Source organism: Perognathus longimembris, chromosome 3 (assembly GCF_023159225.1).
Source record: "Perognathus longimembris pacificus isolate PPM17 chromosome 3, ASM2315922v1, whole genome shotgun sequence".
Classification (NCBI taxonomy): domain Eukaryota; kingdom Metazoa; phylum Chordata; class Mammalia; order Rodentia; family Heteromyidae; genus Perognathus; species Perognathus longimembris.
This window is the reverse complement of record NC_063163.1, coordinates 107,436,119-107,448,679: the sequence shown is the minus strand read 5'-3', so window position 1 is coordinate 107,448,679 and position 12,561 is coordinate 107,436,119. Positions and strand designations below refer to the sequence as shown.

The 12,561-nt window shown below is 39.7% G+C and overlaps 1 protein-coding gene across 3 annotated transcripts in view; it reads right to left on the bottom strand.

Moving 5' to 3' along the window:
- Positions 1-12,561, bottom strand: part of Cdon (cell adhesion associated, oncogene regulated) — an 80,671-nt gene that overhangs the window by 31,641 nt on the left and 36,469 nt on the right. For all 3 annotated transcript variants that reach the window (XM_048343689.1, XM_048343688.1, XM_048343690.1), the window contains exons 4-8: positions 11,395-11,541; positions 10,152-10,295; positions 9,318-9,605; positions 8,576-8,845; positions 2,401-2,754 (exon numbers count right to left, since the gene is read on the bottom strand). In XM_048343689.1, the coding sequence (XP_048199646.1) occupies positions 2,401-2,754; positions 8,576-8,845; positions 9,318-9,605; positions 10,152-10,295; positions 11,395-11,541 (1,203 nt within the window). The remainder of the gene's footprint in view (positions 1-2,400; positions 2,755-8,575; positions 8,846-9,317; positions 9,606-10,151; positions 10,296-11,394; positions 11,542-12,561) is intronic.

Here is a 12,561-nt window from a genome sequence, read left to right as displayed (position 1 = left end):
AAGGTCTCCTATTAACAACCCCTCTGCGGAAGGAGCAAAAGGAAGAAACAATGAGGTCAAGTTCCTGGTAAAAGGTGGGTGTGATTTTGGGAGAAATACTGCCCTTTAGCAGAGAACCAACAAAAACCAGATGCACAGTGTAAGGTCAGTTCTCTGTTAGTTTGAAAGAAAGAATGTCTCAGAAGCATCCTCTATCAAAGAAAACAAGAAGCTAGTGAGAAAAATAATACGGAAGAAAAGGAATTAAGTTCACTGAGACAACTTGAAAATATTGCTCCTGGAACAGCCGTGTTTACCTAGTGAGTCAGACATGGAGCGACTATTCAGGGCTAATCTGATGCCTGCTAATGCAGAGCTCGGAGTGCGGAGTCTCGCCACTAGGGAGTCCCAGGCTGGGGCCTGAGGAAGAGGGGATAGTCCTTTGTATCATTCGTACAGGATCCTGTGGGCAAAGTGATAGCTGGCCACAGAGGTCCACACTACATGCCTCAAGTCGTAACTGGTGTAAGAAAAATTTCATTGCATAGACAGTCCAGTGCAAGAGCAGCAAGACTTCATCTCAGCTGGGTGCCAGTGGCTCACAGCTGTAATCCTAGCTACTTAAAAGGCTAGGATCTATAGATGGAGGCTTGCAGGCAGCTCAAGCAGGAAAGCCCATGAGGCTCTTAAATTAGCCAGCAAAAAGCTAGAAGTGGGGGTGTGGCTCAAGTGGTACAGTGCCAGCCTTGAGTGAAAAAGACAAGCAAGAGTGCAAAGCCCTGGATTGAAGCCCCAGTACCAGCTTGAAAACAACAGTCACAACAAACACACTCCATTTCTATTACTCTAGGTGCAGTGCAACCTTTCAAGGACAACTTTCTTTTGGAGAGAGCCAATTAACTGCTACCCTTCCAAATAATCCAAACTGAGTCCTCACAAGATAACTAGATAGCATGTCAGAGGTTTAAACGGTGCATGTGCTCCTCAATTTATGGAGGTGTTACATCCCAATAAATGCATTGTAAATGGAAAATATGGTTGAGAATGCATTTCCTACTCCTAAGCTGCTGAGCCTTGTGACTTAGCCGCACAGTATAATGCAGAGCCCCTGGCTGGTGTACCTTCTGGTAAAACAGCTGTCTGGGAGCTGGGGTCCCAAACTCTGCCCAGCATCACAAAGGAGAGTCATGGCTCTTCTCATTAGCCCAGGAAAAGATAAAAATTCAAGGCATGGTTTCCATGGAATGAGTAGCACTTTCACACCATTGTTTTATGTCACAAAAGCAGAAGTTGACTTTTAAAACTATCTTCCAATCCTATGTACCATTTCAATTTATCCATAAAACAATACCAACACAGATAGAATCATAGGTTTTGAATTGGTGCAACTGTGACAATTGATACTGCTGCCTTACACTACCTAAGAAACCCAGACCAACTCCCATTATGGTTTTGAACAGATAATAACTCACTCCACAAATATGGGTACATCCAGGACCTCAAAAACTCAAGGCTTCTGGAAAGGGAAACAGAGAAGGAAGGAGTCACCTTTCTCTGGGACCTTGTTTACTCTCTCCTTCACAATAAATGAATGACTATCACTAGGCTAGAATTTAACAAGGCAAAGAAGGCAGGACAGTGGGTTGCTATATATTGCTTTGGGCTTATTACCATAGAGCATATAGAAGAGGGTAACAGGTGTGTGGGAAGAATGTAGCTGATAGGGTTTACTAGACAAAAGAAGTGGTATATTTATCAAGATAAAAATCCAGAAGCGGAAGAATCTTAAAGACCTAACGAGCTTCTAATCTAAACAAATTAGCGTATGTAACTTCTAATAAATAACATTTTAGTAGCTTTGAGAAACAAAAGCATTCATCCCAATGACAGGCTGTACCTTGAGTTAGTTCCCAAATCAGAGCTTTCTATTTGACAGGCACAAGCTTAACAAACCTGTCAGCAGTAGAGACCAAGATCTGTGACTTATGTACAAGCAAAATACCCCAAAATGCAGTTCTAGATTACCTAGTCACATGGGAAATACATACTTAATTAGAGATCGTTGCATTAATTAAAATAACTATTTCAGCCAAGCATCAGTCAGTGGCTTATGCCTGTAATCCTAGCAATTTAGGATAATGAAATTTGAGGATCGAGGATCGAAGCCAGCCAGGGCAGAAAAGTCTGTGAGACTCTTATCTCCCATTAATCAGGGAAAAAAAGCAGGAAATGGATGTGTAGCTCAGGTGATAGAACACTAGCCTTGAGCAAAAAGGCTCAAGGACAGAGTGCAGGCCCTGAGTTCAAGCCCCAGGAATGCACAAAAAATACATAAATAAATAACAAATAACTTGATCATCTTTCCCCTGTCTATTAAAGGTCCTATTCCATCGAGGGAAAGAAAATACTGGTGTAACTCACCAACGGTGAGAAATGCTTCTGATTGTGTGGTGCCATGCTTATTTGTGGCTTCACAGGTGTATTTCCCAGCATGCTCCTGAGTAACAGCCTGAATAGAGAGGAAGCTTGAGCCGGCACGGGACATGATGAAGTAGACAGGCTCCAGGTCAAGACCTCCAGGTCTTAGTAAGTGGGACTTTCGAGTTTTAGACCTAAGGACTTGAGATGGATGGCTGGTTATCAATCCCCTACTGCCATACCAACGTATGACTGGAACTGGCACTCCAGTGGCATTGCAGGACAAAGTAACAAGGTCTCCATCTACTGCCTTTGTACTTGCTGGCGCTGTGATTATAACTGGTTTGAATCCACTGTCTATTAAAAAAAAAGAATTCATACACCAACAATTAGGAACACTGTGGTATCTGCATTACAAAGCAAGTTCATACTACTGTACAAATGTGATGATAATTGTTAGAACAAAAATACCTCCCTTCCTATTAGTTCCCTTGGTGGTTTGCACCATGTAAAAGCATCAGTGAAAAATAGAATTTTTTCAAATCTGTGCTTTGGTGGCTCTTGGAATCCCAGTTACTTGGAAGGCTAAGAATAGGAAGAGCACAGTTCCAGGCTAGCTTGGGAAGAAAAATCAATGAGATTTCATCTCAAGGAGAAATATGGCAGGTATGACACTTGTCATCCCAGAAAATATGGGAAGTCAAAAATAGGTAGGTCAAGGTCCCTGTGCATACTTGGATAGGAAGCAAGACCCCATCTCAAAACTAACCAATGCACCTGGGAGAAAGTAAGGGAATAGGTGACATAGTCCAAAGAGACATGTACTCATTACCTGACTTATATAACTGTAAACCCCTCAATATATCACCTCTATAATAACAATTTAAAAATTAAAAAATATGTAACTAATGCAAAAAAAAAAAAAGGGCTACAGGCTTGGTTCAGCGGTAAAGGGTCTTATTGGTGAGTACAATAAGTCAAACCCCAGTACTGGAGGAAAAGAATTGTAATGGTAAGCTACTAAACATGGCCTTCATAGATTTCCCATTCTTCAGAAAGAACGTACATTAAAAAAAATCAAGACTGCAGATGTGGCTCAGCAGTAGAGCACCTGCTAACAAGTATGAGGCTGAGCTCAAAATCCAGTACCACCAACAGAAAAAAAAATCTAGAACTTTCCAATACATGTATATGTACATTTTTGACTATAATAAATTTTTTTTCATATTATTTATTGGCACTACTGGGATTTGAACTCGGGGCCTCTTGTATGCTATCACTTGAGCCATACCACTTTGATTGCTATAAATACAAAGCAAGTGAAGCCAAGATCGCAGACCTTGACATGAAAAAGGCATAAAAAGTATAAAAGTAAGATAATATTCCTACAAGAATATGATCAGTTCTGAAGGAATCTGACTATAAAATTGGTAGAAAAAAAACCTCTAAATAAAAGTTGATATATTTATTTCTTACCCTTGATGTGAATCATGGTTTGCTTCTAAATGAAAATGGCATCAAGTCTTTCATTGTGGTGCTAATATTCTTTGGAGGTATTTTCAATTGAGCCCACAATAGAATATTGATCAATACAAAAGGCATTTCCTCTAGCACATCTCTTTCTCTAGACAAACTTCCTATGTTGGATGAAGCCAACCAATATATGATCTTATCAGACTTCTGAATTTTTGCTAAGTGAATGTGTGTAAAATGCAGTCTCACTAGTCACAGCATGAATTTCCCTGAGTATGAATCAAGTAGAACCACTTCTCACATGTTTAAATGAAACGCTTTCTTCAATTTTTCTATGGGATAATTTAACTTTCTTTTTGCTTTTATAAGAGACTTCACAGTTTTCTGCACATTCTAGATACTATTTTGTTTAGCTGTGATGTTACTAGTATAATCCCCTAATTTATTGTTCCTCTTTTCATTTTTAGTAGCTTTTTTTAAAAAGAGGATGTTTTCATTTCATAGTCATGGTTTCAATTAGCCTTTTACTTTAATTTCTTTTTCTTTTTTTTTTTTTTTTTCCAGTCCTGGGGCTTGAACTCAGGGCCTGAGCACTGTCCCTGGCTTCCTTTTGCTCAAGGCTAGCACTCTGCCACTTGAGCCACAGCACCACTCTGGCTCTTTCTGTTTATCTGGTGCTGAGGAATTGAACCCAGGGCTTCATGAAGCCCTACCTAGCCTTTTAAAATGTCTGGTTACAAAGTTTTACGTAGCTGAGTGCAGGTGGCCCGTGCCAGTCATTCTAGCTACTTGGGAAGCTGAGATGAGCCTAAGCAGAAAAGGTTGCAAGAGCATTGCCCAACACAGTGGATCATAACCTGTCATCCCAAACTAATGTGGAAGGCTAAAGTTGTGATTCCAGGCAGGAAAGACTCCAGCTCCACAGATGGAGGCTGCAAGCAAATTCACGTGCCTGTTACACCAGCATTGAAAGGAAGCCTAAAACAGGCATATCTGAGTCCAGAAACACGCCCCAATGGGGAAGCAAGACTCTATCCTTAAGATAAGGACTAGAAGTATGGTGCAACTAATCTGGCAAGCTTAAAGTCCTGAGTGCAAGCCCTCGTTTAGCCAGGAAGAAAAGTGTTACCACCCCCAGATCATATTCACCAAATATTTTCTTGATTTTTTAAAATAAAATATTAGTGTTGATCTATTTCAATCTCTAAACTACTAGGAACTTATCTTTGTTTATACAGTTATATTTCTTTTCCCTCATTTTGATAACCAATTATCCCACATCAAAACTTGAAATGACATCTTCCCCCTGGCAATCTACCATGCCAGCTCAGTCAAGTCCTTGCACGTAAACATATCTTTGGCAATCTATATCTTGCTCCAAAAGCCTATGTGTTCCTATACCAATATAACACGTTTGAAATTATTATTTTCTTTTTTTAACTGCTTCAGACAAATCCCCCATGTTCTTTTCCTTCAGCTTTTAGAGTGTCTTATTTATGACTAGTATCTGATTTATTTATATAAATTTTAGAACTTTTTTGAGAGGGTCATCAAAATATTTTGATGAGATTTTGATTAGGATAGCTTGAGTCTAACGGCATTTTTTGAAAAGATTGGATGACTATATGAAAGCAAATTTTCTTCTTTACAAACAGGAGTATCTTCCCATGTAACTGGTTCTGCTTTAATCTTGCTAATATAAAAAGCAACACTTTCTATTTATTGTTGGTATATAAGGAGGTAACTGGCGGCTGGGAATATGGCCTAGTGGTAGAGTGCTTGCCTCATATACATGAAGCTCTGGGTTGGATTCCTCAGCACCACATATATAGAAAAAGCCAGAACCGGTACTGTAGCTCAAGTGGTAGAGTGCTAGCCTTGAGCAAAAAAGAAGCCAGAGAGAGTACTCAAGCTCTGAGTCCAAGACCCAGGACTGGCTAAAAAAAAAAAAAAAAAAAAAAAAAAAAAAGGAAGGTAACTGGTGCTTCTTGATCTTCATCTTACCCTTTGGTAAATATTATTATACCTGATAATATGATATATAGTAATAATAACAGGCAGCCAACTTTGAATATTCTAGGATGACATTTCTCTCAGTTGTATATTAATAATAATTTGGGTTCTTTCTTATTTCTTTTTATATTTTCATGCTGGTGATGATTTCCAGTTCGATAGTGGCTCGAAGTTTTAGAAGGAGTGATTTGCACATTTCCCCATTACAAGTCATCTTCCGTATAAGTTTTTGTTAGATGGCCTTTTTGAAATAGAAGTTCCCTGAGAGGCTAACATGCATACTCAATTATGTCCCAAGTTTTACTACCTCTAGTGAGATAATCAAATTGTTTTTCTCCATAGGGTAAATGATACATTAAATTTTCTGACAGAGTTCTGGAATAACTACCTGATAAAGATGGATCTTCTTATACATTTCAGGCTCATTTGTATTTCACTAATGAATTTTTTTAAACCTATGTTCATAAAAAAAGATTGTCCTTTGATTTTCCTTTTTTGTACCATCCTTTTGTGATTTGGGAGTCAAGATTACATTGACCGATGGTACCTATACACAATGGAATACTACATAGCGATTAGGAATGGTGAAATATTGTTATTCGCAGGGAAATGGTCAGAACTTGAACAAATAATGTTGAGCGAGACAAGCCTAGAACACAGAAATCAAAGGGGCAAGATCTCCCTGGTATATGACTGTTAAGATGGGGTGACAGAGAGACAGTAGAGACCAGGTCTGTGAAACCAAAAACTGCTTGTCAAATGGTATTTCCCACAGGATTGGGTCAGCGACCCAACATTATGTAACTAAAACCAAACAACTACTCAACATATAAAGGTCAAAAATTGACCTCTCAGGGCTGGGGATATGGCCTAGTGGCAAGAGTGCCTGCCTCATATACATGAGGCCCTGGGTTCAATTCCCCAGCACCACATATACAGAAAATGGCCAGAAGTGGTGCTATGGCTCAAGTGGCAGAGTGCTAGCCTTGAGCAAAAAGAAGCCAGGGACAGAGCTCAGGCCCTGAGTCCAAGGCCCAGGACTGGCAAAAAAAAAGACCTCTCAGTGGAATACAATAGCCCAAAAGCTATGTATGTACGTTCATATAAGACTACTGTCAACATATTGTCTAATGTCGACATTACATTTAAAGCCCGAGGCGAATTTTCTTGGGCGTAGGCCACGTGGCTACTGTATATGTTCTTGGTACATTGTGTGTTGTATACATGTCTACCTGACCTAGGGAAGGGAAAGAAAAACACAAGAAATGTACACACTGCCCTACTATGTAACTGTACCCTTTTTGTACAACACCATGTCAAAAAAATTTTGTTTAATTAATAAATAAATTACAAAAAAAAGAGATTACATTGACTGGAGACATTCTATCTTCTCCTTTTCTCTGGAGGAGTTGGATAATATTTGGAACATCCTGTTACTTGCAACTTTGGTAGAATCTCCAGAAAACCATCTGGCCTGGTGTTTTCTTTGTGGGAAGGGTTTTTTTTACTCCTAATTCAATTTCTTTCATAGTGATATGAATAGTCAGGCTTTTTATTTATTTTAAGTAGCCTTATTAAGTTATATTTTTTCCTCAGAATTTTTCCATATTATAGTTTGGATCTGGCATTTATCCTAAAGGCCCATGTGTGGAAGGCTTGTTATGCCATTGGGTAGGGTGGGATCTTCAAGAGAAGATGGAGATAACAGAGGAAGTTGGAAGGCGATGGGGTGTATCCTTGGTGGGGGGGGGCACTAGAACCCTGGTCTCTTCCTGTCTCTCTATGTCTCCCAGTCACATGAAGTGAACAAACCTCCTCGACTACAAGCTCCCACCAACTGTTGTCAGTCACATGGTCCAAAGCAATGGGGCCACGTGACCTCCGAAACTGTAAGCCCAAATAAGGCTTTCTACTTTTCTAAATTGACTATCTCAGGAGTTTTGTCACTGACTGACACTAGTAATTTATACTTGTAACACTGTCATAAAAGAATAGAAACATTCTTTTATGTGCCATCAGGGAAGATATCCAAAGCACATGCTAAATGAAGATCTTAAGGGATGAATTCTACCACCATTAATGTAAAGAATAAGATATTATAAAAATGTATATGTGCATATACACCTGATGGGTAACTGCTCAAATATGCATATACTTAGATATTCAAGAAACTCATAAAACCAGTTCATTTGGTGGTGGACCATCAGCCAGTGAGCAAAAGCATCAGATACTGCGTTCAAGTCCCAGTCTTGGACAAAAACAAAAACAAAAACAAAACCCAATTAGAAAGATACCTGACTGGCTGTGGAATAGGAATAAAACATATGTGTTTAAAAACTATACCTTATTTGTTGAAGACATATTTTTCTAAAACAGTCTTATGTAAACTTTTCATTAGGGGGTAAGGAGGATGGCTGGTAGGTTCTGGAACCCAAGGCTGCACACATGCTGGATAATGCACTGAATTCCAACTCCAGACTAAAAAATAATCTTGTCATGAGCTCAACTAAATAAGATGGTTTCCTAAAGGAAATGCCTATCTGCCACTAGAAAGGAAAGGAACAAGTCATAAACCCAGTTCTGGCAAGGTGATAGGATTAGTTTAGTGTAGCAAACATGACTTCATTTGAAACTACTACAAAAGTCTACGTGTAGAGTAAAATTTCCTATGGTTCCATGACTAAAAGCCTACCTTTTTCTATCTGAAGTCTTCCAGTAGATTGCATAAATCCAATGCCATTATCTACTACACACTGATAGAATCCGGAATCTTCCATGGTGACCCTAGTGATGGTCAGCCCATTTCCTGTGCTCACATGCCGTGAGGAAGATTGAATAGGCTGCGCATTGTGAAACCAGGTTCTGTTGGGAGCTGGGTTCCCATGAACCTCACAGGTGAAATGTACCGTGGCACCCACAGACACTTTCTGGTCTTGTAGTCCTTTGGAAATGGAAGCATTTTCTGAAAATAAAGCACACACATTAAACTACCCCTAAAGACACTCTCTTAAAATTAAACACACAAAGCATATAAAATTTCTCTACCAACAAACAAGTAGTTGAAACCAACTTGTATTCTTTATGTACGATCTTCTATCTGTTGTCGCATCCAAGAAAAATATTAGAAATACATTTTAAATCTACATTACTAAAAGTTACAAGGGTCTTTCTTTAGATGAATTCACTTACTTATTACTTAGTTTCCCCAGTACACATGAATACAATTGCATAGACATCATTTCCAATTCCCTACTTCTCTTAATATTTACTTCAAGTTTTATAATTAAGACACATTAGAAAATGAAGCCTTATCCTGAACACAAGTGTAGGACTGCTCCTTGTTTCATTTTTAACTCACAAATACCCTAAATATCAGTTAGACCAGGAACATGGCCTGATTTTTAAATATTTATATTGAATAAGGAACATCTTACCGAGAACATTAACCATGTAAGTGACATGTTTTCTGTCTCCGGACTTGTTGCCTACCACACAGGAATAGTTCCCAGAGTCTGCTGGGTCGATGCTAGCTGTGGCAAGATGAGAATGGAACCTTCTCCAGTTACTTCCCACCATGTCATTCTCCCCATTCTTCAGCCAGTACACTTGCGAGGCTGGGACCCCGCTCACCACACACTCCAGGGTTACAGGGCTATGAGAAAGAACAGCTAATGTCTGAGGAAAGGCAGGGTGAAGAATGTGGAAACCATCTGAGGAAGGGCCTGGAAAAGGAAGGAAACACCAAGTAGTATTAGTGAGGATTAATTTCCAGTCTCTTCCTTACCAGAGCCATAGCATCTTCATATTCCTGCTATCCTTTATATAGCAAGGTTCCTTTTGGTAGCTAAATCACTTTTTTTGCTGAGGCTCAACACTGATTTTTGTGGACCCTTCGGGTTACTTCCGAATTAGCTCTTTGGAACTGTGGAGCTCCCCACAAGACCAGAACACACCCCATCATTGTGCCCTGATGACTGATAACACTTCAAATTCAACAGCCATAATCTAAAATCTGCCTTGATTTTTTTCAGTCATATCTAATTCACATTCGGCCACCAATTTGATTACTATTTTATAACAAAGAATATGACACTGTAATTATATATTATTATGTTATATTAGATGCATTTACATTTTTGGTAATTCTTTCTGATGACAAAACAAATGGGATCTGAAAAAGAAAAATGAACTCCCTGTCCCAAGCCCTTATGATCAAGACATTGGAGGACTTTCCTCTGTTGGTCACCACTGCTTTCCCAAATACTTACGACTCACAAGGAGCTTTTGGCCAATGGATTCAACTTTTAATTCATGAGTGACAGGGTTATAAGCAGCACATTTGTAGGGTCCCTTGTCCTCTGAGGAGACATTCAAAATCTGAAGATTTCCTGATGGAAGGATGATGTAATTCCCTGGGGAAGGTACAGGTAGGCAGTCAGGCCTCTCCTTTTCTGAAGACCACAACACAAGTAAAACTAGCATAGTCTTGTCATGTTTCTGATTTGTACATAAGACTAGCAACAAAGGAGCAATCAGGCAGACTTCACCAATTGGAAGGAAAGTCAAGGCAGAGAAGAAAAGTACAAGCACCATGACTGTAACAAAATCAAAGCCATCAGAAACATTTTAGCAAACGATGAGTGTGAAAGCACAAGAAAAATGTCTAGACATCAGCCATTACCTGCACAAACCTCTACCTATAGAACTGGTCATATGGTATTCATTCATTGTTTATTCATTCATGTTTTTGGTTTTTTTTCCACAATAAATACAGACTGAGTGGTTATTTTCTGCCAATCAGGGTTTGGGCATACACAGCAATGCAGAAAGAAGACAAAAGCTTGTAATTAACATTCATTCCAGTAGGCACTTATGGGTGACAAAGACAGAGGTAATGTGTGTGTGCGCGTGCGTGTGCCTGTGTGTACGTATGTGTGTGTGGCCTGGTTGTTGTCGCTTAGCTTTTTTGCTTCATCCTGGCTGCTCTGCTTCTTGAGTCACACCTCCACTTTGGGCTTTTTAGAGATAGGAGTTAATTTTTGGTTAATTTGAGATAAGAGTCTCTTGGACTTTCCTGCTTAGGCTGCCTTCGAACTGTGATCCTCATATCTCAGCATCCTGAGTAGCTACTATTACAGGTGTGCACCCCTGTCTTCTGGCTAATAAAAGGTAACAAACATATATCAGGTATGATAAATCTATGAAGAAAACCCAAGCTGAATAAAGAGACACAAGTGACAAGGTATATTGTTGCTGTAGTGCCCTGTGAGCAGTCTTCTCTGAAGAAGTGACATGTGATTTTGGCCTAAATGATTGAGAGAGCTGGCCTTTGGGGTATTGGAAGTATAATCACCTATATAACCACATGCCTTCGTTTCTTCCCTTGACTTGTGAGAGTACAGACTATGTTTTGTATAGTTTTGTATGGTACTCCATAGTATGCACAGAGCCGCAGGTTAAGATATGAATATGTGTTCTGGTGTGCTGTTGGCTTTTCACAAAAATACTTACCTGTGGAATGTTTCAGCCACTTTCCCCGGATCTTATAGCGCACCTCAGCTTTGGGGTTACTCTCTGGTACCTGACAGCCAATGAAGCCTGTGCTTCTTTCTTCTGCTGTAATAGCAGGCTTAGCTGATGAATCAAAATCACCAAGAACTGAAATAAATAAGTCAATAGGTAAGCAAATGAGTGAATGAATGCAACACTGAATTCTCTCTCCCACAGGCAATTTAAAACTTAGAAGCATCTGCACCATAGCCCTTTAGGGTAGCTAACCCCAGTCCGGAAGGGAGCATACTTTTGTTTGTTTCCTTTGGTTTTTGGTTATTGACACAAAGCCTCTCTTTGCAGCCCAGGCTGGCTTTGACCTCATGTCTCACTCCTTTCTCCATTACAAGTGCTAAGATTGCAGGTGTGAATTATTGCACCCCTCAATGAGATGCTTTTATCTGAGACAGCATTTGGGGCATTGGTGCATGCTTGAGAAATACCCGTGAAGTCATGGCATCCTATTTTTAGGAGTCACAGCCTTTGGAGGCCTACTGGGGGAAAAAAAAAAAACTGCTCCTAAAACACCCAGGAGAACCATAAAGCATAATTATTCCCATTCTGTGAAGAAAAACCTCCTCCAGCCACGCCTTCATCAAAATGCACTTTCCCTGTTTGTACATACTCACTCATATGGCAATACAATGACTTCTAGAAACAAACCTAGGACATGATAAAACAAAACAGTATCACCGGAGTTATCTGCACCTACTAACTCAGTCTTGACTCCGTTCCCCTTTAAGTTCACTGCAGACACAGCATGCTGGAAGGGCTCTTTATCATCTCCAATGCCCAAGGAATTCAGCAGCCTGCCACGAGGAATCCAGCCCTCCAGTGTGTGTCTTGGAGCTGTGCATGGGTCACAGCTCTACAAAAACATTTACTCTTCTCAGTTATGACAAACTCACTACTCCTGGGGAATCCAGATTTGTTCTGTAAATAGGGGTGCCCCAACAAAGACGTTTTCCATTACTGGAATCCATCACCATTTGAAAGGCAGATGGCTCAAACTTCCTAAGAAAAGCTACGCATTCCAGATTTTCTGTAAGTTTAATACTCCGCATTCCTCTCTTTACAGTCAGTTATATTTTCTTTCCTGTTTCTTTAGTGTGTTTTCAATTAAACACA